At 33.3% G+C, this 27,997-nt stretch overlaps 1 protein-coding gene across 1 annotated transcript; it reads right to left on the bottom strand.

Moving 5' to 3' along the window:
* Window positions 1-70: 70 nt before the first annotated feature.
* LOC133193477 (F-box-like/WD repeat-containing protein TBL1XR1) lies at window positions 71-27,425 on the bottom strand. Its single transcript, XM_061329444.1, has 15 exons — window positions 27,123-27,425; window positions 25,353-25,467; window positions 20,316-20,461; window positions 18,283-18,439; window positions 15,418-15,550; window positions 13,166-13,307; window positions 10,281-10,344; window positions 8,964-9,061; window positions 8,668-8,728; window positions 7,955-8,076; window positions 4,579-4,653; window positions 3,357-3,484; window positions 1,835-2,000; window positions 1,446-1,547; window positions 71-1,271 (listed from the first exon to the last, which is right to left on the bottom strand). Exons 2-15 carry the CDS (start codon window positions 25,408-25,410, stop codon window positions 1,245-1,247), a joined length of 1,479 nt encoding a protein of 492 aa, XP_061185428.1. The 5' UTR covers window positions 25,411-25,467; window positions 27,123-27,425; the 3' UTR covers window positions 71-1,244.
* Window positions 27,426-27,997: the final 572 nt, after the last annotated feature.

The raw sequence follows: 27,997 nt of genomic DNA, 5'->3' as shown, positions 1-27,997 counted from the left end.
ACTTTTATGTTCAACACCCAGGGTGTAGAAAACTTAAAAAACTTTGAACATGAATAACAAAACATGAGAAAATATTGACAATGTCTCTGTATTTGACAATTGAAACACCCTAGTACATACATGATCTACAATAACAAAGATCCTGATGTAGAGTGAGCTCCCTTGTCAGGACCACCACAAGTTTGTATTAAATACTAATTTCTACAGACCATAACATGAAGCTTGGCACAGATTTAACAAACAATGGCTACGTAAGTTTATCCAAATTAATATTCTCATTTCCTAAAAGCAATATTCATAGCCTTTTCTTTTTGTTTATATAAGATAAACTGTATGAACTATAACATTTCCATCAAATTGCACACGAGTAGTATTTTTGAATTCACCTTTCAATATAAATATGTAAAAGTGGCTTCAGAAATTGTAAAACTTGTTCTGATTTTACAGCACTATGCAAAATAATTGTTATCTTTGACATTTCGTATAGTATTCTTGGTACAAGGATGACTACACACACATAGAATTCTAATGACATAGCTGCCATCTCATTAAAACCCAATGATCTCATGAAATGCGGATTTGGACTGGAACATCTATACATCTAATTGTTATTTCACAATATTAAAAGTGGGAAGAAAATAAATGAACAAAATTTCCTGAATCAAAACCATACAGATGGAAAATGGTTGTGTTGTAAATTTTACACAACAAAAAATTCCAATACAATCAGTTTGACATTTTATTCATCATTATTGTTAAGGGTCAATGAGTTACTTTAAGAAAAAACAAAAAAAATTTCTAACATTAAAAATATTTTTTTAAAGATTTTCACAAATTAAATAAAAAATAGCACTTTCTGTGAGAATTTGAAAGATGACAACATTCAAATCATGACATATACACCAACACACACACACCTGAGATCAGTACTTAACAAATTCTTCAATGAAAACTAATATTAACCTATTAGTATATTTACACACATAAAATAAACTGTGAACAATTTGTTAATCCCTAGCACAATCATCCCCTCTGGTCTGCCTGGGACAAATCTGGCTAGCTGGTGAACTTCACAGCTGGGGGGAGGGGATCTGTGATGATGTGGGAGGGGCTGTAAGTGCCGCGGCTCTGGAGACCTGTCGTATGAGGGCAGGACAATATGGTTCATTGACTGCACACCATCAACACTTATCACAGACAAACAATATTGAAATCAAGTCAACCTTGACGTTTATTTGGGATTATCATTTTCGCAAGTCCAGAACAAACACCTGAAACGAAAAATTCCCATACAATTAAAATGCTTTCATACAAGTTTAATTTTTTTTTTTTCAAATTTATCTTTAAAGACATTTTCCCTATACAAAAGTGTATCATCACCAGTTATCAATGAAGTAAAAATCTCTTCTTTTTTCTGAATAAACCATGGTAACCTGACAACTTACAGATCCGTCTGATGCGCTGGCTCCCACTTTGTCTCCACGGTGATTCCAACACACCTCAAATATCCCTCCCGTTCCCTTATAACTGTGCACCAACTGACCACTCTGTTTAAATGACAGAATTCAAATGGGCCAATTCAAATATTAATAAATTTTTTTTTCTTCTAAAGATAAGATATGTACTTACAATGTAAATAATGACAAAATGCTAATTAATTTGGCATGTCATAAACTGGATATTTAACAAGTTTGGAAGAAGAAAGACAGGTGCCCCTTTTTTATCCCATGTATAATGTAAAAACATAGAAAAGTGTGTGTGGGAAAAAGTGTGCATGTGTCCAACACCTCAATCTAACCTGGATTGTGTACATTTATATCTGACAATCATTTACCTGTACATTCCAGATGTGAACACACTTGTCAAAGGAGCCACTGGCTAGGTATTTGCCGTCGGGACTGAAGGCTACACTATACACGGGTTCCTGATGTTTTGTTAGTGTATGAAGACACCTTCCTTGTTCTACCTCCCATAACCTGACAGTGGAGTCAAAAGATGCACTGGAAAAGAACAAAATATGGTGTATAGAAATGCATAATTTCTGATATTGGAAATTTCCATGAAACAGGCAAAATGTAATTTGTAAACTTATTGTAAGAGATTCAAATTTCTAAAACTACACTCCATCTTAGATAGTACCTGGAAAGCACCAGAGCCATGGCTCATATTCCCATAAAAATAACTAAAAGTGAATTCAAAATAAGACTTTTAAAAAAAATGCTCTTTAGTAATGAATTTATCTTCCCCATGCGTCTGAAGAGTTTTAACAACATTTATTTTTAAATAAGTCAATCTAATATTTCTGACTTAAAATGACATCAAGTACAAAAGGGTTATCCGGACGGTATGAGTACATCAGAAAGTTACCTGGATGTATGAGAGGTACAATCATTTTACCAGTAACGAATCGGTTTGTTGTTATGTCTTACATGCTACTTACATGTTCAAATTTCCAAATTGGTTGTTGTTTAATTTGTATTTCTAACCTTTTCATGTAAGTGGTACCAAAATTCCAAATATGAATGGTACAAGTACAGAGATGTCAAAACCCCCCCCCCCCCATTTTCCTAGTTTTAAATTGATTTTTCAGTATCAAATCAAGTGCCCTCTATTGTTGCTGACTTAATAAATGAAATCACCTGAGCGAAATTATTGTAGAAATTTGCCTTCAAGTAATTTCTAAATAAAGTATATAAGCAATACTTGTTGATTTAAATGATTTTTTCCCTAAAACTAAACAATATGAAAAATGTTGCATTTTATGAGAAATTTTTTGTGATGTGCTTTATTAAAATTAAATCAACCATCTCTGAGACATAATTTTCATGGAATATCGTTGCTTGTAATTTGTTTTAAAGTATCTTCACTTCTCTCAGCTTTTCCGGTTTTTGCATACCGGCATTTTTTGTTCTTCAAAAATTCATGATTCGTAACTAAGAAAACAATATGTGGTTAGTTTGGATGTTAAAATTTCATTTAAAAGTATATTATTGTTTAATTTATTATTTTAACATGTAATATTTATACTAAATATAGATTACATAATCTGGATCGACAACATACTGAAAATTTTGATTTAGATGCATTTGTTTACACACTTTCATTTTCTTTGACTTGCACTTGTGCATGTTCAAATCTATGTCATTGTTTCAAATTGGAAATACTGTTGAAAATAACCACGCAAATATTGCAAAAACACAACAAAGGAGTAGAATATTCATCTTTTTATTGTATTTACCTAGTAAGATTTTTTTTCAAACTCTCACTATATTTTTCTAGAATATTTAAATAAAAAAATATTCGATACTGCAATATATTCGATACAGGTAAAACGACTGTATACATAAGGGATTTACCTTGACAGTATGAGAGGTACATTTGGGTTGTTTGTGCCTGGCCCTGTGGGACTCCATTTAATTGTGTATATTTCTTTACTGTGAGCCTGCAGGTCGTGCACACATGGATCCTGTCTCATACTCCATATCTAAACATTCAAATGAACAGCCATATCAGAAAGTTCTAGCCCAAAGATTTGTGTAAATTACAGTAATGATTACATATTCATGGTATATTAAAAAGAAAACAAAAACCAATCCTCCAATCTAACAATTCATCAACAGCGTTTGAAACTCGCTGTAAAATCAGGTGGACATGCAGGGCTGACTGCTCGTAAAAGTTGTCAGCCCTGATAAAGATCTACTACCTCGAGAAAATAATGTCAAGTTTGTGTGACTGGGACCAGGTTACCATAACTTCGATCCCAAACTACAGACTGATGATATCTGCCCTTAGTTTGTTACACTTTGCTACTAATACTAATTGTTGATTTGTGACAGATTTATGAAATATATGAATTTTAATCAACTGAAATTTTAACACATCTAGTTTGGTGTCAATACATGCAAATTTGTTTGCCCGGCACAAAATTTATGCATCTCAGGTGGTTGGACGCATGGTTATTTCGAAGACCGTCTTCAATCAGTGTTTTTCTCAACCCAAAATCCCAGGGCTGCATTCAAGATCGTAGCAGCTAACCTAGCAGCTAGATGTTAGATATCTAATCCCTACTGAACGGACAGCTAGCTTGCAGCTAAGTGTCAGATTTCGAATAAAAATATTTCTTTAAAAACTTATTTTTTGGAACAAAAAGAGTTTATTCCAAGTGAAAATGTACATGTAAATTTACATTTATTTCCCTAGGATGTAGAAAACAAAACCCTATTATATTAAATTCCTATGTGTTGCAAAGTTGTAACTAAGGAGGCCATCTTGAATTTGGAACTTAGCATTAAATATTTAAGCTATCTCTCCCTACGTAGCGGCTAGGTTAGCTCTCCGTTCAAGAGCGTAGCTTTATGTAGTGGCTACGTAGCAGCTACGCTGTTGAATACACCCCAGATGAATGGAGTAAGTTTCTCCTAGGAAATGTGGTTGCTTTTTCCCCAAATTAACTATTTTCTCAACTGTTTCTAAGATTCTTCCAAGAATGGATGAAAAAGGCTGCATTTACAATATGGGTGAAAAACATTATCACTACAAAATAAAAGAACAGGATACTTAATTAATATAATTCCTTACTTTTAAGGTCATATCATCTGAGCAAGAGGCAAGAAGTTGTCCTTGAGGATCCCATTTAATGGCATTGACCTCGTTCTGTAAGACAATATAAACATACTGTAGCTAGCTTTAGTACTGAGGGAACAGAAAGAAACCTGATTTGTCAACACTATCACTATTCATATTATACAATCAACAGATACTGTACATATACAAAAACAGAATGTCATGATATCATGAAACAAAAGAAATTATTAGTTGTTGAGACTCAATGAAGGTTTTATGTAGATTTACCCTAGGTTGTATTCCATAGATGCATTGTGATGTCACATTATACAAGTACATTGATTGAATAAACACAATGCATAAGAAATCTATACAGGTGGCTTGAAAAACTGGCTCTAACTAGTTTACTGACATTTACTGATTGATAAAAGAAGTGGTTTTCATAAGAAACCTCAGTGGATGTAACTACAATGGTGTAAAATCCTAATGAATGTAAGTTAAATGCTGGGATAAAATAAAATTTTCTGTTGAAAATCAGATAGTAACTTACAGGAACATTTTTTTTATTCCATACAGACGAAAACTAGACTTTGATACACTATACAAATGAAAACTAGACTTTGATACACTATACAGATGAAAACTAGACTTTGATACACTATACAGATGAAAACTAGACTTTGATACACTATACAGATGAAAACAAGACTTTGTCAGATGAAAACTAGACTTTGATACACTATACAGATGAAAACTAGACTTTGACAGATGAAAACTAGACTTTGATACACTATAAAGATGAAAACAAGACTTTGACAGATGAAAACTAGACTTTGATAAACTATACAGATGAAAACTAAACTTTGATACACTATATAGATGAAAACTAGACTTTGTCAGATGAAAACTAGACTTTGATACACTACACAGATGAAAACTAGACTTTGATACACTATACAGATGAAAACTAGACTTTGATACACTATACAAATGAAAACTAGACTTTGATACACTATATAGATGAAAACTAGACTTTGACAGATGAAAACTAGACTTTGATACACTATACAGATGAAAACTAGACTTTGAAAACTAGACTTTGATACAGCAGATGAAAACTAGACTTTGATACACTATACAAATGAAAACTAGACTTTGATACACTATACAGATGAAAACTAGACTTTGATACACTATACAGATGAAAACTAGACTTTGACAGATGAAAACTAGACTTTGATACACTACACAGATGAAAACTAGACTTTGATACACTACACAGATGAAAACTAGACTTTGATACACTATATAGATGAAAACTAGGCCAGAGCTCCCACTGGAGCAAAAGTATTTTTCGCCACTTTTCGCGATGAAAGGAATCACAGTTTTACATCTCGTCTCGACATGTGTACAGTGTTATAAACACTCCACTAATAGCACTATTTCAATTTGTTTATATCACAGGCATTGTTTTAAAATTGTAAAATTTAAAGTTGTATCCACTTACAAAACTGATATAGGAATTATTTCTACATTTATACAATTAATTTGATACTGATATTAGCCAACTCTTGACAGTAGATGTCCTCTTGTTCATAACTTTTTAGCCTGGGGAGGGGGGTTACAGACTTAGTAAAGATAAATGACATTTTTTTTAAAAATGAAAAAATAATATAATAGGCGAAAATTTTAATCATATCAACAATTTATTGTGAAAAGAAGTAATTAAAATCAGGTTTAAAACTTGGCTTAATTTAACAACTTGGACACTGGGTGTATATGCATGTAAATTCATATAACTGAAAATAATTCAGCGTAATTGACAAAAGTATTGTTTTGTTTCCAAGCCAGTATCTCTTTCACTCTTTGTCAGTTTATGGTATAATGAAAACACTATTTTGTCTTTAATCAGGTAAAATTAGCAGCCATGCTCTGCAATTTTCGTCATGTTTTCCTACTTTCGGTTTAAAAAAAACAATCTATATAGATCCAGATTTTATTGATTAAAATCTTTTATTAACTAACTTCATCTCCCAAAAACACTTCGTCTTTCCTTGTTTAATCCATCTTATATTATTTCAAGTAATTTTGTATCCCCTTACTGCTCCAGGCTAAAGTTACCTACTAAATCAGCTGTGTGCGTTCAAGCGAGACGTGATTTCCTACATGTACATTGCTTTGTTAGTTTCATGGAGTTTTCACACCCTGAATTCACATGTCTACTTGGATTAAATAAACAAAGGGGCTAATCTGTATACATTGAATTAAACAAAGGAGATAGCCAGGAGTACACACACTTTTGTATGGTATATCTAAAAAAGTTCATTTTCGCCACTTTTGAATTTCTTTTCGCCACTTTTGGAAAAAATTCGCAATTGGCGCAAATGGCGAATCACAGCTCGAGCCCTGAACTAGGCTTTGATACATTATACAGATGAAAACTAGACTTTGATACACTATACAAATGAAAACTAGACTTTGATACAGCAGATGAAAACTAGACTTTGATACACTATACAGATGAAAACTAGACTTTGATACACTATACAGATGAAAACTAGGCTTTGATACAGCAGATGAAAACAAGACTTTGATACACTATACAGATGAAAACTAGACTTTGATACACTATACAGATGAAAACTAGACTTTGATACACTATACAGATGAAAACTAGACTTTGACAGATGAAAACTAGACTTTGATGCACTATACAGGTGAAAACTAGACTTTGACAGATGAAAACTAGACTTTGATACACTATACAGATGAAAACTAGACTTTGATACACTATATAGATGAAAACTAGACTTTGACAGATGAAAACTAGACTTTGATACACTATACAGATGAAAACTAGACTTTGATACACTATACAGATGAAACCTAGACTTTGATACACTATACAGATAAAAACTAGACTTTGATACACTACTCAGATGAAAACTAGACTTTGATACACTATACAGATGAAAACTAGGCTTTGATACATTATACAGATGAAAACTAGACTTTGATACACTATACAAATGAAAACTAGACTTTGATGCAGCAGATGAAAACTAGACTTTGATACACGATACAGATGAAAACTAGACTTTGATACACTATACAGATGAAAACTAGGCTTTGATACAGCAGATGAAAACTAGACTTTGATACACTATACAGATGAAAACTAGACTTTGATACACTATACAGATGAAAACTAGACTTTGACAGATGAAAACTAGACTTTGATGCACTATACAGATGAAAACTAGACTTTGATACACTATACAGATGAAAACTAGACTTTGATACACTATACAGATGAAAACTAGACTTTGATAGATGAAAACTAGACTTTGATACAGCAGATGAAAACTAGACTTTGCTACATTATACATACTGTATGTCCCTGGAATGTTTTCATTGGCCGCTCCATGCCGAGCCTACACACATGGATGCACTGATCGGTAGAACAAGAAGCAAACGTAGCATTACTCTGCCAGTCCACATCCAGCGCTGGAGCTATGTAATCAAAAGGAACTCATTATATCCATGCTTTAAGTTTTACCGATTTTATAAGTAGGGCTATATTATATCATTAATATGTATGTTATCAAAAGCACATCATTATTTTCATCCATGTATTAAGTTTCACTGATTTCATAAGTATTGCTGTATTATATGTCATGTTTTAAAGTCCTATATGGCTTATTTTTTATAAGTTCAGACTAAAATTAAAAAGATCTTTTTCTTTTATTACTTTAGATAAAGATAGGACTTTCCTGTAAATTATTCAATTCAAATTAATCACGTTACAAAGATATTAGAACTTTAAAACAATAACCGATTTATTTATCGACTCTGCATTTAAATAAGAGACGCAGTTTAAAATCAATTTAACTATGGAAACATGAGGTTATTCAAGTTCAAAATCGGTAAAAATTTGAATTTGAACATAAATAACATATATGTTTATATACACTCAATCTCGTATTTTTATTTTTTTAGCTCAGATACGTCATATACAGCTTTAATTTACGTTTGACTGATTTGATGTTTTACAGGTTTTATATGTATTGCTGTCTATACTTCCTGGTGGAATGCACTGCTCACCTGAGTGAAATGCAAATTGCTGTGTACAATTTCCAGAGCTGGCATCCCATATTATTGTCGTCTAAAACAAAAATATCAATATGATGAGCATTTATTTATATCAAGACTGGATGATCTGTCCAGGGCTACAGAAATGTGTATATATATTGTAATTAATTTTCTAAGTCTCATCAGAGTATGTGTATAATTATACTAATTCTGGAAAAACCAATATTGCAATAGCAAGAGATTAAACACAAGTCTTCACATTAGATGTTATGTGAACATATTTTACAAGTTGTATACTTCAGTAATACCTTGTCAACTCCTGCACTCAGAATATAATTCCCTCTCTTGTTCCACTTTAGGGCAAATATTGGTCCTTTGTGTTGCCCCAATGTGTTCACTAATCTGCCTGTAACACAAAAATAGGAACAAATTATATACAAAATTTTTATTATTGAAAGTACATTATGCAGTAAAACATGCTTATAGCAAACACTCTTATAATGATATTGACACTTATAGCAAAGTGATTTTCATTCCCTTTGACTTTAAAATACAGTTGAACTTTGGTATCTCGAATACCATGGATATGTCAAAGTGATTAGGAGGTCCCAAGAATTTTTTCTTTAAGTATTTTACCCTCAATATCTAAAATCCTCGGATATTTCAAAGTTTTTTCTAGGTCCCATCAGTTCGAGATGATGAGGTTTGACTATATATTGTAAACTTAACAGATATAATGAATTACACTTATAACAAAGCAAAATCATCCGTCCCTGGCACTTCAGCCATATTTTTATCTCTGAAAAATGTTGTTGCACTTTTTGTTTTGTTTTGAAAAGTTCAACATTTTCAAATGTTGGCAGGTATTTCCTATTGATTCTACAATTTTTAGCAATCATGGCATTATCTTTACTAATGTAGTCTAACATTGGGAGGAAAAGGACTTTGAAAGGTTTTCATACATTATTCTACTTTTAGTAATCCCAATGGCACCATAGATGATCTATGATAGATCATCAACAGAAAAAAAAAATCTTAGGTTGTGTATCTGTGTTCTTACTTTCAATGAATCACACCAAAACTATAGGAGAGGGAATTAAATAAAATATCCCATGGAATTTCAATTTTAAGTAACCATGGTAACACTGTTCCTCCAAATTAAAGAATTATGTCTTCATTAGGTCTACTTTTGTACAAAGTTTTATCAAATTTGGACCAAAGCTATAGAAGAATTTGAAGTAGCATTTACAAAATTGTTTCCAGGGAAACATGCAAAAGACAAATGATAGACACTCCACCAATACATAAGCTGCTCTGGTCTTCTAATTTTAAATCTAAGACTGGAGAAAAACATCAATTATACCATTCTCTAGAGTACCCTCTAAACTTTCAAATTAAAAATTCTTCCAGTAATACGACAAAGCATCTAATTAATTAATTTCATGTACTTTAAATTTCTTTTTAGTTCATTTAACAATAAGACATTTACAAGGAAATAACAGAAGTTTCTCATTAACACTATTATCACTTCGTATATGTGATGTTTATATTAAAGATAAACTCTTCTAAGTGTTAATAGTTAAATTAATGTGATAATTATGTAAAAGACTGATGTATTGGCTTACCCTCTGTACTCCATATCCTGGCATAGCCATCATAAGACCCTGTAGCTAATAAAGTTCCTTCACACTGTAAAATATTTCATGAAATATCAATCTGGTTTCCACAGAAACACCTGTTTAAAATTTAAGAATATAGACCCCACAGAGACATAACTAAATGCCACTCAAATTAAATTACCATATTCTATGTAATTCACACATTCTAAAACTTAATATCAAATATAATCAATGAAAAACATGTAATGCCAAGTTGTTGATAACCCTGGAATTTTTTTTCTTCTAAAGATATGATAATTCACACATTCTAAAACTTTATATCAAAATTAAGATGTACATGCAAAATTGTTGGTATCCTTGGGTATTTTTTTTTTCAAGATATGATAAATGAAAAAAAAATTGTACATGTAGTTGTATCTTTGAACACAAATTATTCCATATGATAAACTAGAAGTCATTGGCCCACAACATTACCTTTGATAAACTTCTCTGACAAATCAATATCAAAATGAACCCCCTTACTTCATTAATACAAAGCCCAGCTCTACCTCTGGCTCAGTTTTTGTATGATAAAGTTTTTTCTGGTTCAGGAAATCTAAAGCTACAATTAAGGGGAAGAAGGACCTTGAGCTGAAAAAATACCTGTCATTCAATTCTTTTCATATTTTGTATATTTCTTATTAAGTATGCCCCACATATCTTAAAGCAGTTATATCATTAGGTTTCTTACCTTATTTTAGAGATATTGATTGACAAATACTATGCCCTACAGTATCTATGTAGAGTTTTAGTTCTCCATATTTCCGGGCCCATTTCTCTGTCCATAATGGGATTTTTTAAGCAAAGATAAAAAATATGTAAGTGGACATGTTTCATAGTATGAATAGGGTTTAAAATTCGAAAAAGCAAGTTTCTTCTATCACACTGCATCTGGATAGCGAAAATTACGTACTTTTTAAGACAACTTTAACAACAAAAAACGTAATTTACCAAAAATTCTATCATTCAATATTTTTAAATTTACGTTGAAATGTAAGTCCTTCAAATCATTGATTAACTGTAAAAATTTCGAATGGTGAAGCTGACCTCAATATTGCACAGGACATCGTTAAAGAGGACATAAGCATGACAAAAACATGTCATGTTTACATTTCTTGAGTACGGGAAAAACCAACTATGACGTCACATGTAAGCTAAATAAGCGAAAGAAGATATACCTACATAAGATTTCCGTCATCAGCCATGCAAAAATAATTTTTGTATTCCCTGTGTCTCAGAATATTTAATCATATACTGATTAAGACCTGTTTCAACAAAGTAACACCGCTCCCGTATTCACTGAGTATGATCTTGCTGTACTAACAGATCGTGTATGACATCACCGACTTGCTGGATGCGCAGTTTAGGGAAACAGAGGAGTGGATCAATCTTTTTTATAATTTGTTAATGTTTACAAGAATTTTAAAACTTTTTATTTTTTTCATATAAGATGGTTATTAAAGTTAAAAAAATGTCAAAAAATTATACAAGAACTGATGCTTTACACGCTTTGCTCTTATATAAACGGAGACTATGACGTAGTTAAACAGAGTCATGTGACCATCTGTCCTTCTCCTCCTTAAGTGCTTATTTGTATATGTTTGCTATATAAAAATCAATCTATATCATATTACATATAATCTCTTTACATATACCCACCCAGAGTACAGTATCCATAAGAAGCATTTGACAATTACCATACCTACTCAGTAAGCCCGAATTCTTTATATGATATAAGAAAGTCCTGACCTCTAAATGCCTGGGGACACACCCTTAATCTACACGTTGGGCACTAATCCTCATTTATCATTGTTGTATGAACTTTGTGTACTCTGAACACAGACCTTCTATTGCTATCTGATATATATACAATTATACATATACCGGTACATGCATGTGTATGTACTTACATTTAAGTCCATGGACGTGACAACTTTGTTACTGGGTACTTCAGTACCGCCTTTCTGTATACAGTACCTGAGGACTAACTGATGTATGTATGTATGTATACTTACATTCCAGTCCAGGGATGTGACGTCTTTGTTACTGGGAACCTCAGTGCCATCTTTCTGTATACAATGCCTGAAGCTAACTGATGTATGTATGTATGTATACTTACATTCCAGTCCAGAGGTGTGACATCTTTGTTACTGGAAACCTCAGTACCCCCTTTCTGTATACAATGCCTAAGGACTAACTGATGTATGTTTGTATTATGTATACTTACATTCCAGTCCAGGGATGTGACATCTTTGTTACTGGGTACCTCAGTACCGCCTTTCTGTATACAGTGTCTGAGGAATAACTGATGTATGTATGTTTTATGTATACTTAATTCCAGTCCAGGGATGTGACGTCTTTGTTACTGGGAACCTCAGTACCCCCTTGCTGTATACAATGCCTGAGGACTAACTGATGTATGTATGTTTTATGTATACTTACATTCCAGTCCAGGGATGTGACATCTTTGTTACTGGGTACCTCATTACGCCTTTCTGTATACAGTATCTGAGGACTGACTGATGTATGTATGTTTTATGTATATTTACATTGCAGTCCAGGGATGTGACGTCTTTGTTACTGGGTACCTCAGTGCCACCTTTCTGTATACAGTGCCCGAGGACAAACTGGTGTATGTATGTATACTTGCATTCCAGTCCAGGGATGTGACGTCTTTGTTACTGGGTACCTCAGTACCACCTTTCTGTATACAGTGCCTGAGGACTAATGTATGTATGTATACTTACATTCCAATCCAGGGATGTGACGTCTTTGTTACTGGGTACCTCAGTGCCATCTTTCTGTATACAGTACCTGAGGACTAACTGATGCATGTATGTATGTATACTTACATTCCAGTCCAGGGATGTGACGTCTTTGTTACTGGGAACCTCAGTGCCACCTTTCTGTATACAGTGCCTGAGGACTAACTGGTTGGCACTGTAACAACTGTTGTCATTCATGTTCCAAATCCTGGCTGTGGAATCTCCAGACCTGTCACAAATCAAAGAAATTCAAAAAATATTGCATTACCTGTAATTCCAGAAGGTGAATGGTTCAATGTCTTTAAGTTAGATTTGATTTTAAAGATAATAGTAATGGTAAGGGTTGTCCTTAAGAATTGAAATAGCAGGGGACATTTAAAAAATAGAAGATGGAAACAAAAGGAGCTAGTCTAAGAATACATTTTTTGCATGCAATATATACAATTTATAAAAAAAAAATACTTTTGCTACTTTTTAATTTTTTAATCACTACTTTGGGAACAAGAGGCCCATGGGCCACAACACTTACCTGAGTAACTTTGGCCCTGGTGTTCACCAGATATCCCCCTTGTAATACTCATTGTGGCCTAGCTGCAATAATGTAGCCCTCTCCCGATTTTTTTTTTTTTTTTTTTTTTTTTTTTTTTTTGGGAGAGGGCTACAACTCCTTAGGATCTCCGTAATGGTGCAAGTGCGGGAGTGATTCACCACGCGAGAACTGTCATGGCTTCTGATGAGAGCGACTGGTAAACAAGCAGATTTATTTTATCTGGTTTTCGCGTTTAACGGGCTATGTTGTTGACAGTGAATAAAAATTTCGCCTTTTTAGAAGTAAGTTGAATGTAAAAACAATTTATTTTGCCTGCAGTCGCCCGTATATAAATCAAAAGCCTGAAAGGCTTCAATGACGTCGAAGAAGAAAAACAATTTCAAAAGATCATTTTGAATTTGAAGATAGCAATAAGTCAAGTGAGTGACTCAGGAGACATAATAAAAAAATAGTTTTAAACAAAATATCACAATTACAGTCTGGGGCCTTATGTCATGGTCCGAATGGAGCAGGGTTTGAATTGACCAGACACCGTCGAACATGTTCATGCTAAATTCTTATCAGTCAGTTGAAGAACTATGAAGGATTTCATGAATTTATATAATATTTTTTCTAATTGCCAATGTCAAAGCGTTGTATTAGTGATTGCATCTAAACTACAACCAAGACTCTTCTGTTACAATTGCGATTGAGTTACGATCGGGCGTGGTATACGGTATACTGGGAAATGGAGGAAATGGAGAAATACAGTAATACTGGTCAATATCATCGGCTTTTAGGATAGAATTGGTTAGAAGATTTTATAAGTAAAGCTAAGATTTAGAAATTCAATCTTTTTAGTCTTGTAGTATTCGTGTTTATGTAATTTTGTAATTATTTTACCTCCTGTTGTGTTGTTTATGTTACACGGTTATCGTTCCGAAATGTTATTCATGTCATTCCACGCACCCTTTCTGTAGAAATTCATCCGCAACAACCATCACATTTTTCTTGTGTGAGAATAAAACATAATATTGTTGTTTTGCAATAGAATTATTTGCAGATATAGTTGATGCAATTTTATTTTCAAGCTATTTTTCATTTTGAGCGTTTTCAAAGAAATGGTTTATAGCTATTGCTATTTTCTATTGCGGATGCATCGACTGACACATTCGGTCGCATACATATCCGGTCGCGATTTCAACTGGGCGCTTGCTAGATGACGTTCGAGCTCCAAGAGCTCGACGTCATAAAAACATATTTGCACCATTACAGAGATGCTGTGGAATTGTAGCCCTCTCCAGAAAATATCAGATAAAAAAAAATCGGAGAGGGCTACATTATTGCAGCTAATTGTGGCCCTACACTACCCCAGGGGGCCATGATTTGAACAATTTAGAATCTACCCTACCTCAGGATGCTTCCGTGTAAGTTTCAGCTTTTTTTTGGCTTTTCGCCTTGAAAAGAAGATTTTTTAATGACTCAACCCTATTTTTGTCTTTTCTTGATTATCTCCCCTTGGAATGGGGCTTGGCCCTTCATTTTAACAATACATATTCCCCTTCACCCAAGGATGATTTGTACCAACTTTGGTTAAAATTGGACAGGTGGTTCTTGAGAAGACGATAAAAATGTGAAAAGTTTACAGATGGATGGACGGACAGACGGACGGATGGATGGACAACAGGTGATCAGAAAAGTTCACATTGTGCTTTCAGCTCAGGTGAGCTAAAAAAAAAGTCATTAGAAAAGGAGGCTCAAGAACTGACTGTATGCATTTTTCTGTTTTAAAGTTTTGATATCTTCGTACCCTGAAGCCAGTAAATCATTGGTGGGATTCCATGCACAGATGAAAACCTCAGACTCATGCCCTCGTAGAACTGTAGCTTTGTTTGTGGGAATTTCCTGACCACCATCCACTTCCATTGAATCTGTGTGATTGGCTAAAAAAAGTATGTGCTTAATTAATACAAGTAAAAATTTTTTTTTTATCCTAAGAGAACAAAATTATTTACATGAAAAGTCTACATTTCAAAAAGAAATTAGTCAGAAACGGTTATGTCCCTTTTGATCTTTGCACAAAAGATTATGCTTATACCTTTATGAAAAAGACTATAAGTGTACAAAGGGAGAGGATAGATGATTGAAACAGACTATAATCACCCAACCAATCTTTCGCAAGTTTCAATAAACCCTACAAATTCTGAAACAGACTATATTTGTTGGCTGGAAGAATCTGCCCCATGTGTAGGTGTCACAACCAGTTCAACAACCTGTCATCCCCATATCTGATTTTCTCATAGACTCTTCCAAACAGAAACAACACAACCTAAACTCCCCCATGCAAACAGAAAATAGAATAGGCTTCACATCTGAAGGAAAAAGTTGGAAATTTGCCAATATTAATCTATTATTCTGAAATACCACAGTGCAATTGAACTCTATCGTGTTTATGGTGTATATTTAGGCGTGATTAAAATAGATCAAGTGTTACTAGCGGGAAGTTGTTTTTCCAGATCACACAGGAATGTAGGGTAATTTCTTGCCACACGTTTTTTCCCCTCTGGATAATAGCCAACAGAAAGATCGACAGATAATTTTAAAAACCAAACGCATACGAATTTATGAATTTTTTAAAGAACAGGGTCAAAGGTTCAATCCAAGTAGATTATGGCAATTCAGTTTTTTTTCTGCATGATTTTAACAATACTATAGATCACAAGTATACACCTTAAATAAAGTTGGCAGATTACTGAAGCTAATCAGTGGCATTATCTGTAATATGATAAATAGACAATTCATGTGATATTCCCTTGAACACACCTTCTGCACTCAAAATGAGACATCCTGGTTTGATCGATGAAATCAGGAAACCAACAAATATTAACCCTGATCACACCAATCTGATTTCTTGCTGTTTTTAACTTGGACGACATGAATTGCATAGAGTACAAGCCCATGCTAGATCAAGCAATATTGATTTTCCTTTCTGTGTGTGAAGGACGAGTCTGAGCATTGACGTCAACAGTGATCTTTAATAATATATTCTAGAACCTCTTAGAAACCCATCTCCTATGAAAATAGGAAGTGATCAGCCAAGACGAGACTCATCCAAAATACAACATTACAGCTTGGTTAGCATGCTTGAGGAGGTTATCCCTGGGTCAACAGCTGCTTTTAGAGTGCATTGCTCTCGCTTTAACAGTTTATTTGTTCTACAGCTTGTATTTATCTTTTTCCTTTCTTGGTTTATCTTTTGAATCAACATCTCCAAATTTTTTTCCCTAGGTCAACATTTTCAAAATTTGAGAGTCCCAACATGGACTGATCCGTGTCAGTTATCTGTAGCTGTGACCCCCCAGAGAATGAGTCAGACCTAGGCAGTCAGATGTTATCAGATCAGGCCTGGATGGATTTATTATGACTTGTTAGATGCCAGGTTGGCAAATCAATACACCACAAATAAGTGACCTTCACCTTGCTTCAATTGATTAAAAAGAAAAACCCCAAAGGCACAAGTTGCAATAAAGAGCTTCATTTTCCTGTGTGTCATTCAGTGTGAAGATTATATGTTTGCATAACAAAGTCATGTGGCCATTATGTGGGCTGATTTATAAGCCTGCATAGACAGATTCACAAGAGTTATGCAGTACAGATCATTCGGCAATTAGGTCACTGTAAAATATCCTTAAGTAATACTATTTTCATATTCTTTCCTTTTAAATCTAGATCAGCCTGAAATGTCAGATTAGCTTGATGCTACTAATTAAACTGTTTTCCATGCCTGGTAGGTGTACTTTGTTCACTTCTCAGCTATCCATATATATTCTTGAATGTGCATTATTCCATTTCTATAGGTGCAGATTTTTTGAGTATGCATTACCAATTTTTGTAGGTGCAGATTCTTTAAGGACCCTCTCTACACGGCACCCTATTTTCAGGGCACTTTTGTGTAATTAGACTGACCCACCATTTGACATATAGGTAAAATAAATTGTAATCTGAATTGTATCACATAATTTAAAATAAATCCAAGTATTCCAAACATTATATTAGACCAAGATAGAGTATTTGAAAACTTTATTTGCATGTATTTTATCCATTTGAGTAAGCAAAGGCAATTTTTCTTTTCTATTACTTCAATGTCTTTGAAGATTTTTCCTAAATAAAAAAGGCATGCTCCCTATATTGAAAATGAGTCAGTTAATTTCAAAATATCTTCCTTTATGTTAAATAATTTCCTCAAAGTCCAAAAAATATTTTTCATCAGTGTATAGAGGGTCCTTAAGTGTGCAACAATTACAAATTTCTGTAGGTGCATTTTCTTTGAATGGGCATTAAAACCAGTTTCTGTATATGTAGATTCTTTGATTGTGCATTAACTAACAATTTCTCTAGGTGCACTTGTGCATTAAGTACCTATTTCTTTATGTGCATTTGAGTGTGCATCATTTACCTATTTCTGTATGTGCATTTGAGTGTGCATTAATTACCTATTCCTGAATATGCATTGAGTGTGAATCATTTATTTATTTCTGAATGTGTGTTTGAGAGTGCATCATTTACTTATTTTTTATATGTGTGTTTGAGTGTGCATTAAATACCTATTTCTGTATTGCATTTGTGTGTGCATCATTTACCTATATTAGTATGTGCACTAAATGCCATTAATTACCAATTTCTGCAGGTGCAGCCTCCTCCCCATTGGTGCTGGCGGGTTCTGTCTTGATCTTAGGAGCTGGTTGTGCTGCCTGTTTCTTAGACTCCACAACGTCAGGCATTACAGCATCAATCAGGGTCAAAGCTTCAATGTTCTTGGCCTGTGCACCATCCTACAAATATTTTACAAATATTGTCAAACATCCTTCAACCAGCTGCACAGTTGTACATTAGTACAGTAGTGTATTCCCTTCCCAAGGTGCCATTTGAAGAAATTTTGATCTTTAAATACAAGAATTATTAGTAAGTGGTAATACCATTTGGTCAACAATTTCTAGAATGTTGTATTTCCCAATCAATACCCAAGCCATCCCTCTTCATATATTGGAATTTGACACCCCGCCCCACCCCCTTCTATTATCTAGACATCTTTAATGAGCCATCTCTCCGATTTCAGCACAACATCTGTATATCTATCCATAGGATTATTATTTGTGTGCCTAGAACTCACCTTCAGTTGGATTCTACATACCTCTAGAAACAAGAAGCATATTCAATACTTTGATAAATCTCTGATAGATACAGTATTCTGAATTTATATTAAAAGAGAAAGCAAAATTCCATTTGTTAAGTCAGACATGATTTGATACTTCAGGTTAAAATAAATGATTTTTGTATGTTTAACTAATGAATAAATCTGATAATGAAAAAACTTGTTATACAATTAACTTTTCCATCTGTGACTTAATATTATCTCTGGTATGCCTAAAGTGTATGCATCATTGAAGAACACATAATTATGTTACTACATGCTCAACCTGAGTTTAAAATCACTCAATATCGCATTTGTCTTGTAAAATTCAGTATACCTTAAGCGGAAAAATAATATAATTTTGTACATTGTTGAACTTGTTTTCTACACATCATAATTTATTAAAATGGATCTAGAATATGTGCCTTTTCTCAATTTTCCAATTATGCTGAGCAATTATTGTGGCCAATAATGATAACAAGTCTATTTACTTGATAAGCTGACAGATTCAAACACATTTCAAATTTTACTTAACCCTTAAATGCAGGTAATATTGTGGGACATCGATTATTTTGATTGTATCACATACACTAAGAGTCAATTCTTGTGCAAAGCTCCAATACTTCAATATGTGCATAAAATAAGCCTGAAAAAGGGTTGCTCAATGCATGACATCCTAGACCCATAAATTTTCTTTCAAAGGTCAAATAATTAATCTGATTTCAGTTCTATCGTGAAATGCCATCAGTGTTAGCCTCAGACGACTAAGTGAATGGTATAAATGTCTGACATAGAGATCATGTCTTTTGTATTAAGTAGGATATATACGTATGGGTGGGGGGAAGCGAAGGTGAAAGGCTGACACTCAAGCACTAGTCTTATCGGTGACTAACACTGCAGGTTATCTAACCAGGACTTTTTCATGTGTATTCCAGGGCAGGCTGGGGGGAATTCTTATCTCTGTGAACTTTCAGTGCTACCAGATCATATTTTTCACATCTAATCTTAAGCATATTTTATTGAAATAGACCGTTACAGAGAACTTGATTACCCCTTTTTTTCCAATCATAAATATTTTCATAAAGACAGCTTTACGCAGAGCAATTCTAGAACATATTTTAAAAAACATGCCTGGAGCCTTACTTTGTCAGATCTTACTTTCCTTAACATCTGTATGACCTTACAGGAATTTTTAACCTACATAAATTGATAACTTTTGAACTTGGATCTTTAACATACAATACATACCGATAATAACTTAATGTTGTAAATAAGAAAGCATGATCAAATACTAAGTTCTAGTCACAATCTAATTTAAGAACTGTAACTAAACCTGGTCATTTAGAGAAATTCAATATTTCATGTCTTTGGCTCAACCTTTTGTATACTACTTCACAAACTATGCTGAAATATATCAATATTTGAAACACTGATACAATACAGATTCATGATTGCAACAGTCAATGTTTTCGTTTTTGTTTTAAATTTTAGAAGTGGTAGTATTAGTATGTGTATACCTCCCCAATGCTGATTTCCGCCTCTGTATACTGTAGGCCTTTCATTATGATGTTGAGGAGAGCAGCAGGAGGAACTAGTGCCCCATTGATATTTGACTGGCTGATGTGACTCTCTATTCCAAAAGTGTACGCTGAGTGTACAAAACCTATAAAATTGAAAATAAAAATTTACATAAATGACCAAAAAAAAAAAAAACCTTCAAGTGTTCCCTTAAGTGCACTCTTTTCCATGAAAGTTAGATTAAGTATAAATCTTTCAAGATTTTTGGGTACAAATTTTGAAAGTAACAAAACAAGATATACAATTTTTTTTTTTCAGAGTGATCAATGCCTCATTTTATACTACCATTCCCTTATGTCATACATGTATTTCCTTTTATGGAAGAATTCCCAGCTACAATGTGTCTATTGTTACAACACTGTCTTCAACCTGAATGCTTCTCCAACACCAAAGAGTTCCTTAGTACATCATTAAAAAGGTTCTTTTGATTCTGTCCAAAGGTTACTTTTTCTATAAATGCTTCCAAAATGAACTTAAAAAATCTTTTTGTCACTCATCTTTTTGTAATATTTTAATTTAGCAATCTAGGAACAGACATAAGTTTATTCAAACAATGACCTCCTGATGTTAAAAGTGAAATGACTTGAGTTGACAGCAGACATGCCACTTTAAACCTGAGTGGTTGCTGCTATACCAATGTTCATTGTGACAAGTATTTCCTGCAGTGCATTAACTGAGGTCAATGAACTTCTGATTCCCTGATCATGCACATTTATCATTATGAAACAAATGTGTTATCTATGTCCCAGTGATTTGTTCACTGTGTTCTGTCCTTCATTAACTATAAACTTTATTTTATTGATATGTTACCCATACCAACCAATGTGGAATACAAACCAACACTGTAGAGTTCCATAAGTACTTGTTAGACCAAGCAATTCACAATACATAGGTATTATAACAGTAGTTAAGTTTTAATGAACTTTATATAAAAAGAATTTCATATCTTGAGGATGAATTCTGTATCAATTCTACAAATTTATTTACGTAAACCTACAATTTATGCATTACAGTAACCAGGAGTAAATGCTATATTTAGAAGACTGTACAACCATTGATTTTTTTTTTTATTATGAGCATGAACACAGTGAAACTTTCTTGTTGGAAGCTTAAATCAAGAGGCCTACAGGCCTTTACAGTCACCTGAGAAACAATGTAATATATATCTACAGTATCCACCTGTACCACAAATTTTAAAATTACTCTGCTGAAATTATATAGCCCAAATAAATTTCATTATCATTATTTTCTGTCAACAGTGAATGTTTCTCTGTTGCTATTTCATAATCTTAAGAATTACTTGTTTTGTTTTCCAATAACCTTCACCTTGTCTTCTTTTTTTCTTTTTTAGCTTATTCCTGTGACAAAACCTTGATTTATAGTCATCCTCATAATAGTCATTGGTTTAAATAATGTGAGTCTCTTAAGTTTCTTTCTACATTTTCTTAGTGATCACCAAGTAAATGTCTGCAATTTAGACAGAAATAGTGATTTATACATCAACAAAAGAAATTTCAGGTATAATGATGGATCGACAATGCTAAGACTGAACCTTAGATCTAGAGGTCATGATTTCCATAACAGACGACATTGTGCTAAGTAGTACCATGCACACAGGTGCATGTAAAAACAAATTATGTCTTAAACCACAAAACATTATTGTCATGACAACAACCCAACCCTGAGACTGAATCCTGCACTCTGTATAATCATACAGTTATTATGTTTACATTTGGGATGTGCAGAAAAAAAGAGGAGTGTGCTCAAAGTTAAGCTACATCTCCAATAAATGGTCATTTAAGGTCAAAATTAAAATTTTGTAGCTTATGTGAAGAAGTTATTACTCATTATATACTTGGCAAATATTATGACTTCTTTGTGTCCAATGGGAAAAGAGATTTTCAAATATTTCTCATTTCAAATAGAATTACATACACGTAATTAATAATGCATTAACTTGTACAATTAATGGAACTCATCTGTAACACTCTGCATCTTGGGGTCAAAAGTTTTGGAATTTAGAGAACAGATTTATTTGCTCTTCATAATGCGGTTTGCCTTCTAGGTGTCCATAATGTATTCAAAAATAGCAATGATTCTGATTGTTTTTTATCACACTCCTCAGACTGGCCCACTGGGGTTTTCACAAAAACCACTTCATCTTAAATATACCTATTAAATGGGTTGAGCCATTTCAGAGAAGTTGAAAATATTAATATCAAATTTACAATCTATTGTTAATGAATAAAAAACAACAGACAAAAACACTTAACAGACATCAAATGAGTGACACCATAAACATCTGAACAAATAATTATTTTCCTTACAATCAAAGTAATAAAATATCCTTTCTTATTAATACATTCAAAATGTGCTAATTTAATTCATGATTCTACTGGACAAGGCTAAGCATAGAAATCATTGTGTAAGCAAAACAATTACAGACTAAAGAGCAACAAAGAATTTTACAGCCATATTTGTCGTCTCCAAGCCTACCCTCTGGTATCAAAGGTATCTGATGAGACTGTAGCTCTACTGCTCTGTTATACAATCTATTAGGAAAACTGTAGAAAATTGGCAGCTGTAGAATTTTCCTTTTCGGGACTAGGGCTAGGGCCATAAAAATTGGGAAAACAAGGGGTCTTTTGGGGAATTTTGGGAAAAATATTTTACATAAAAATCATTATATATGGGGTTCCTGGTGTTTGTTTTCCATCATTTCTATTTTGCAATACAAATGAAATGTGAGAAACAAGTTTAAATATTATATATATCTAACAATACATTCTTTAATATTGAGGAGAAATGACTTTTGGAAAATTTAACACATTCAACTGGGAAAAAATGTACCTTTTTTGGAACTAGGAATGGGGCTTTGAACTGCCCTAGTTATAGACATTTGAGAGTCCTGAGCTGGACTTGAAGCACTCTTTCCAGTTTCCCCACCTATCACGTGAAATGCTGCTGTTTTCTAATCAAAACCTGAAGTCGAAACTGTAGGGGGAGCAGTGATTGGGATAAGCACGCGCCCTATGCCATAGTCGCATTAAATTAAATATTGGCACATTGCTATTTAAAAGGCTGAGCCGTTATGGCGCATATCATCATCACACATACTTTTAAACTTTGAACATTTGGTGTCATATTTACGCTTGAAAAATTAAAGTAACCATGGTAACTGCTGTCCAGTAAAGCATAACGATGACTTACATTTCTTCAGTATCTTATCAAACTCTTAAATGTTTTCTGATTGCATGGTTAATACCATAAGTTGACATTCAGGGATCGAAATTAACTTTTTTCACCACAGGCTAATTTTAGCCTGTACATATAAAATTCACAGGCTAAAACGAAGATCTACAAGCTAAAATTAAAAGAGTAATCAAATGCCTTTTCATGCTTTATTTTAATCAATAACAATACAGGGCCCACTATAGTGGGTCAGTCAGGGCTCGACATTAATGCTTGTCCGGTACCAATGAAAAAAAATTACGGACAAGTGAATATTGCTGGGCACTTGTCCGATTGGACAAGTGTATTTTAATGTAAAGGAGTCTCTAAATAATAAAAAGAACGACTGTTGAAAGTTAATCGGTAGTTTCAAGACGGAAGCTGTTACAGTACATAAAAACTGGACTTCAATCTCGATAGGGATCGCTATATTAATTGAGTTCACATTCGATCGGGATCGAAGTTCACTAATTGCATACTACTGAAAAGGCATGGAACTTACGAACTTAACGAAGTATGATTCACTTGTGGACATTTATGTTGTTGTCAGACCAGAAAGACTAGATAAAATTTCGTTTTATGTGTTTGTTGTATTTATCAATAACATCACAAATCAATCAAGCACAAGTCATGTGTAATGGACTTTATTTTAGTTTTCCAGTTGACAGTATTAGATATTTACTGAAAATTTTTCGGACAAGTGAAGTTGAAGTTCGGACAAGTAAATGTCTTGGTCACTTGTCCGAATGGACAAGTAGGAAAAAAAGTTAATGTCGAGCCCTGTCAGTACAGAATTATGATCTGGTCATGGATCATCAATGTTTTTACGTTTAAAAAATAGTAATCAGGCCTAAAAAAATGTTTGTTTCCTGTAACATTCCCCAAAAAATCAAGGTCCAGTAGGTTGGGATTTTTTTTTTCGCTAATGAACATTAGGGTCAAACATCCCAGACTGAATTAACCAGGTGTGATATTTACAGCAGGCACCCAACATGGCTGTCAACTGTCTAGTGGCGGAAAACAAACTTCAAAAAAGTTTCGGGAGAAATGCTTGATGTTACAATAGTGATTACTTTTTATTTAAGGTAAATGTTGACTAGGTAAACGTATTTTATATCTCAAATAAAGCTACAATTAAAAATTTTTGTATAAATTGAATCAGCTGATTGAGATTTGGCAGAAAAAAAATCCACCCAGGGGTAGGGTTACAGGAAACAAACTTAATTTTGTTTCTGTGGCCTTTAAAACCTTTGTTTGATTCTGATTTTCTAAATGGATATAATAGAAAAAGAAGGATAAATGGCTGCTTACCGAAAAAATAAGGATACGAGACAATCGAGGTCGAAAATCACCACACGCTAAAAATTTTGAGTGTCTACTATTTTTACTTGCTTTTTTAAAAATTGACTCGCATTTTGCGAGTATTTTCTGCTAATTTCTATCCCTGTTTATTGAAAATTTTGGAGAGATATTGCTTGAAAAATTCCTAGGAATGGGTGTTTTTACTAATATTATGGCCAAACTATTCACTAAAATCGAAAAAAAAAACTCATATCCAGAATTAAGTATCTTAGTGCAGTCTACTTGTGTATCGAATTTTACTGAAATAGGACTGATTATGTAAATTGAATAGCACTTTTAAAAAACTTCAGAAAATTCATTTTTTCAATATCCTTCCAAATTTATTGCAGCTGAAGTACAATACCTATTTTATGTCAAACTAAAGTCTTTGTATTTATACACACCTGACTCCTGAAGGTATCTGTACACCAAGAAGTTGACCTCATCACTTGTGAAACTCATGATTACGGGTTTCAGAAACCAAAAATTTTCATTGCATAGGCTGTTTTCACAGCCTGGCTGAAAAAGAAAAAGAAAAAAATTAAAATGCATGATCAAATAGGGTGAGTTCATCATGCATCGGACACCCTCGTTCTTCAATAAGTTCTAACAATATCGTTACCCGACCGAATATTATCAAAATGAAGATTAACATCTAAAATGTGATTAGTATATGAAATTGGGACACAACTTTTTGCTATTTATTGAGAAAATATCATTAAAACAACTATTGTTTTGGAATGACCCAGAATTCACCATGGATCGGCCAATATTCGCCATGCATCAGACAAACAGGTTAGTCAACCAAAAAATGTCCTAACTTTATCATGGTGGTCTTAACAATATAAGAAATGCTTATAAATTAGTGACATAAAAATATTTGTATGTTTCATTTAAAAATTAACTCTATTTGAATTTGATTTACTATATCGATCCAAAAATGTGGAGAGATTTCAGTTGCATCACATCACCTTAGATAGGCCTTGCAATGCCTCGTAATATGTGGGAACTTGCTCCTTGGTCTCGGGTGTTATCATAGATCTTCTAGTTTAAAAATTAAGAGAGCCCTCTGCTAGTTGTCATATATCAAAAACCTTGTACTTTCACAAGAATATGTTGAGTTTATATTTCTTTATTTCTGCAAAAACAGATGTCAGTTTGGAATTTTATGTGTATCTCTATACCAAGAAGGAAGAAATTAATTGTTTGATGCATGTCAATCTGTGTCCAGTGCACAGTGAAATGAACATACTAATAAAAAAAACAACTCTAAGAAAATTAATACAAACTTTGAATTGAAATTTCTTAAAATTTACTATAAAATTATCAATCATTAAGAAGATTCACCCACACTATCGCATTGCCTTGAAGTCTAATAAAAAAAAGAAAGAGAAGAGTCTAAACATTTGCAAAATCATAAAATTCTGGTTACTTCACTTTGATGATGTCAAATATGACGTCACTTCAAGGCCATAATTATGGTATTCATAGCACAACATGATATTAAAAACTTGAAAAGTTTAAATCATCAGCTTTAAGACAGAAACAAGTCAAAACATGGAGATATTCAGGTTTGATGGGGTTTGATGCAAGTTTCTGCTTAAAGCTTCCAAAGCAAGGCATGTGGCCAATGCATGGTGAACTCAGCTATGTTCAATATAGATGAACACTCTTCTATTCTGGAATCGATTTCATTGACTCTTCTATTTATATGAATTGCACAATTTCTGAGACAGGCATTAATCTTGAGTATATGCAAACCAAATACACCAGGAGAAATTTAAATGACTTGCAATGCTTGAATGCCCACCAAATATTAACAGAAAATAGGAATAGACTATAGCATCACGTGAACTGGGGTAACTGAAACAGACTATACTCTAATTAATGCTGGCTTCGCCCTCTTTCGAAAACACACTATAAAGAAAAACCCAGAAATGAACGCAATGTAAAAAATATGTTAAATAAGCAAACCGATATATTACAACTGTGAAACATATGGGACAGAAAGACCATCTTCAATTAGGCCTATTGAACATATTCTTTGAACAATTTCAAAATTCAATAAATATATATCTCGTCTAGGAGAAACAATGCCCATATATGTTTTGCTTTACATCACTTTTAAAATTCTTCAATCTTCCTCTAAACATTCATTTGAAAATCCAACTTACCAAATATAGTTATGGATCCAATTTAAAAAAAAAAATCGATTGAAAAACTCTAAAACAGACTATAACAACACCATTAATCGAAACTATTAGCAAAATAGTCGTTAGAAAACGTATCCGTTGAAACAAACAGCTTTGTTTTAACAAATTGACACAAAGGATCCAATTTATGAACACTCTGATTCAGGAAAACACTGTATTTTGCACATGCGTTCCAATTTTTTCCACAGTATATTCCCCCCGACAGATCGTCCTCCTTGTCTGTTCAATGGCGGAAGGTATAATAAATGTGCACTATGTTTTTCACGCGCATCTATATCTAAGCCTTTTAGTTGTGTGATTAACCTCAGCAATTATGGTTTTCTTAACAAAATATGTTCCTTAAATGATAAACATCAATCATAATTCACTTCTTTGTCATGCTTTTCATTGCTTTCAAACTGTATTAATGCGCATCGATACACGAAAGAAGTTCCCTGAAATCGCCTGTGTAGCAAAAATGACGTCAGACAAGTGGTTTTCACAACATTTCACAAATACAACGAAAAGAAAATTAATTTCTTGTTCAAGTTATAGATACACATTATTTTTTATTATATACATGTAAAATTACGTTGATTTCTCCCCTTTATTTAGAGAGACCTGTGAAACATTGACTAAGACAGTTCCACTATTTAGGGGATGTGCGAATCATAAAAAGTGTTCCATGCTAAAAGATAAATACAAGATTTAGAAAAACATGGATGTATGATCAATTTTGCAAAACACGTGTTGAAATGTGAACATTTTATACGAAGTTTACCTGGAAATATTCAACTAGAGTCATCAAATATCTAGCTCTTTTTACCTTGACACCTATAAAATCGACCATTCCAGTT

Source organism: Saccostrea echinata, unplaced genomic scaffold (assembly GCF_033153115.1).
Source record: "Saccostrea echinata isolate AGI-Se365-2 ecotype Australia unplaced genomic scaffold, CSIRO_AGI_Sech_v1 ptg000001l, whole genome shotgun sequence".
NCBI lineage: Eukaryota > Metazoa > Mollusca > Bivalvia > Ostreida > Ostreidae > Saccostrea > Saccostrea echinata.
Note: the sequence above shows the minus strand (reverse complement) of the source record. Positions and strands in the feature narration are given on the sequence as shown.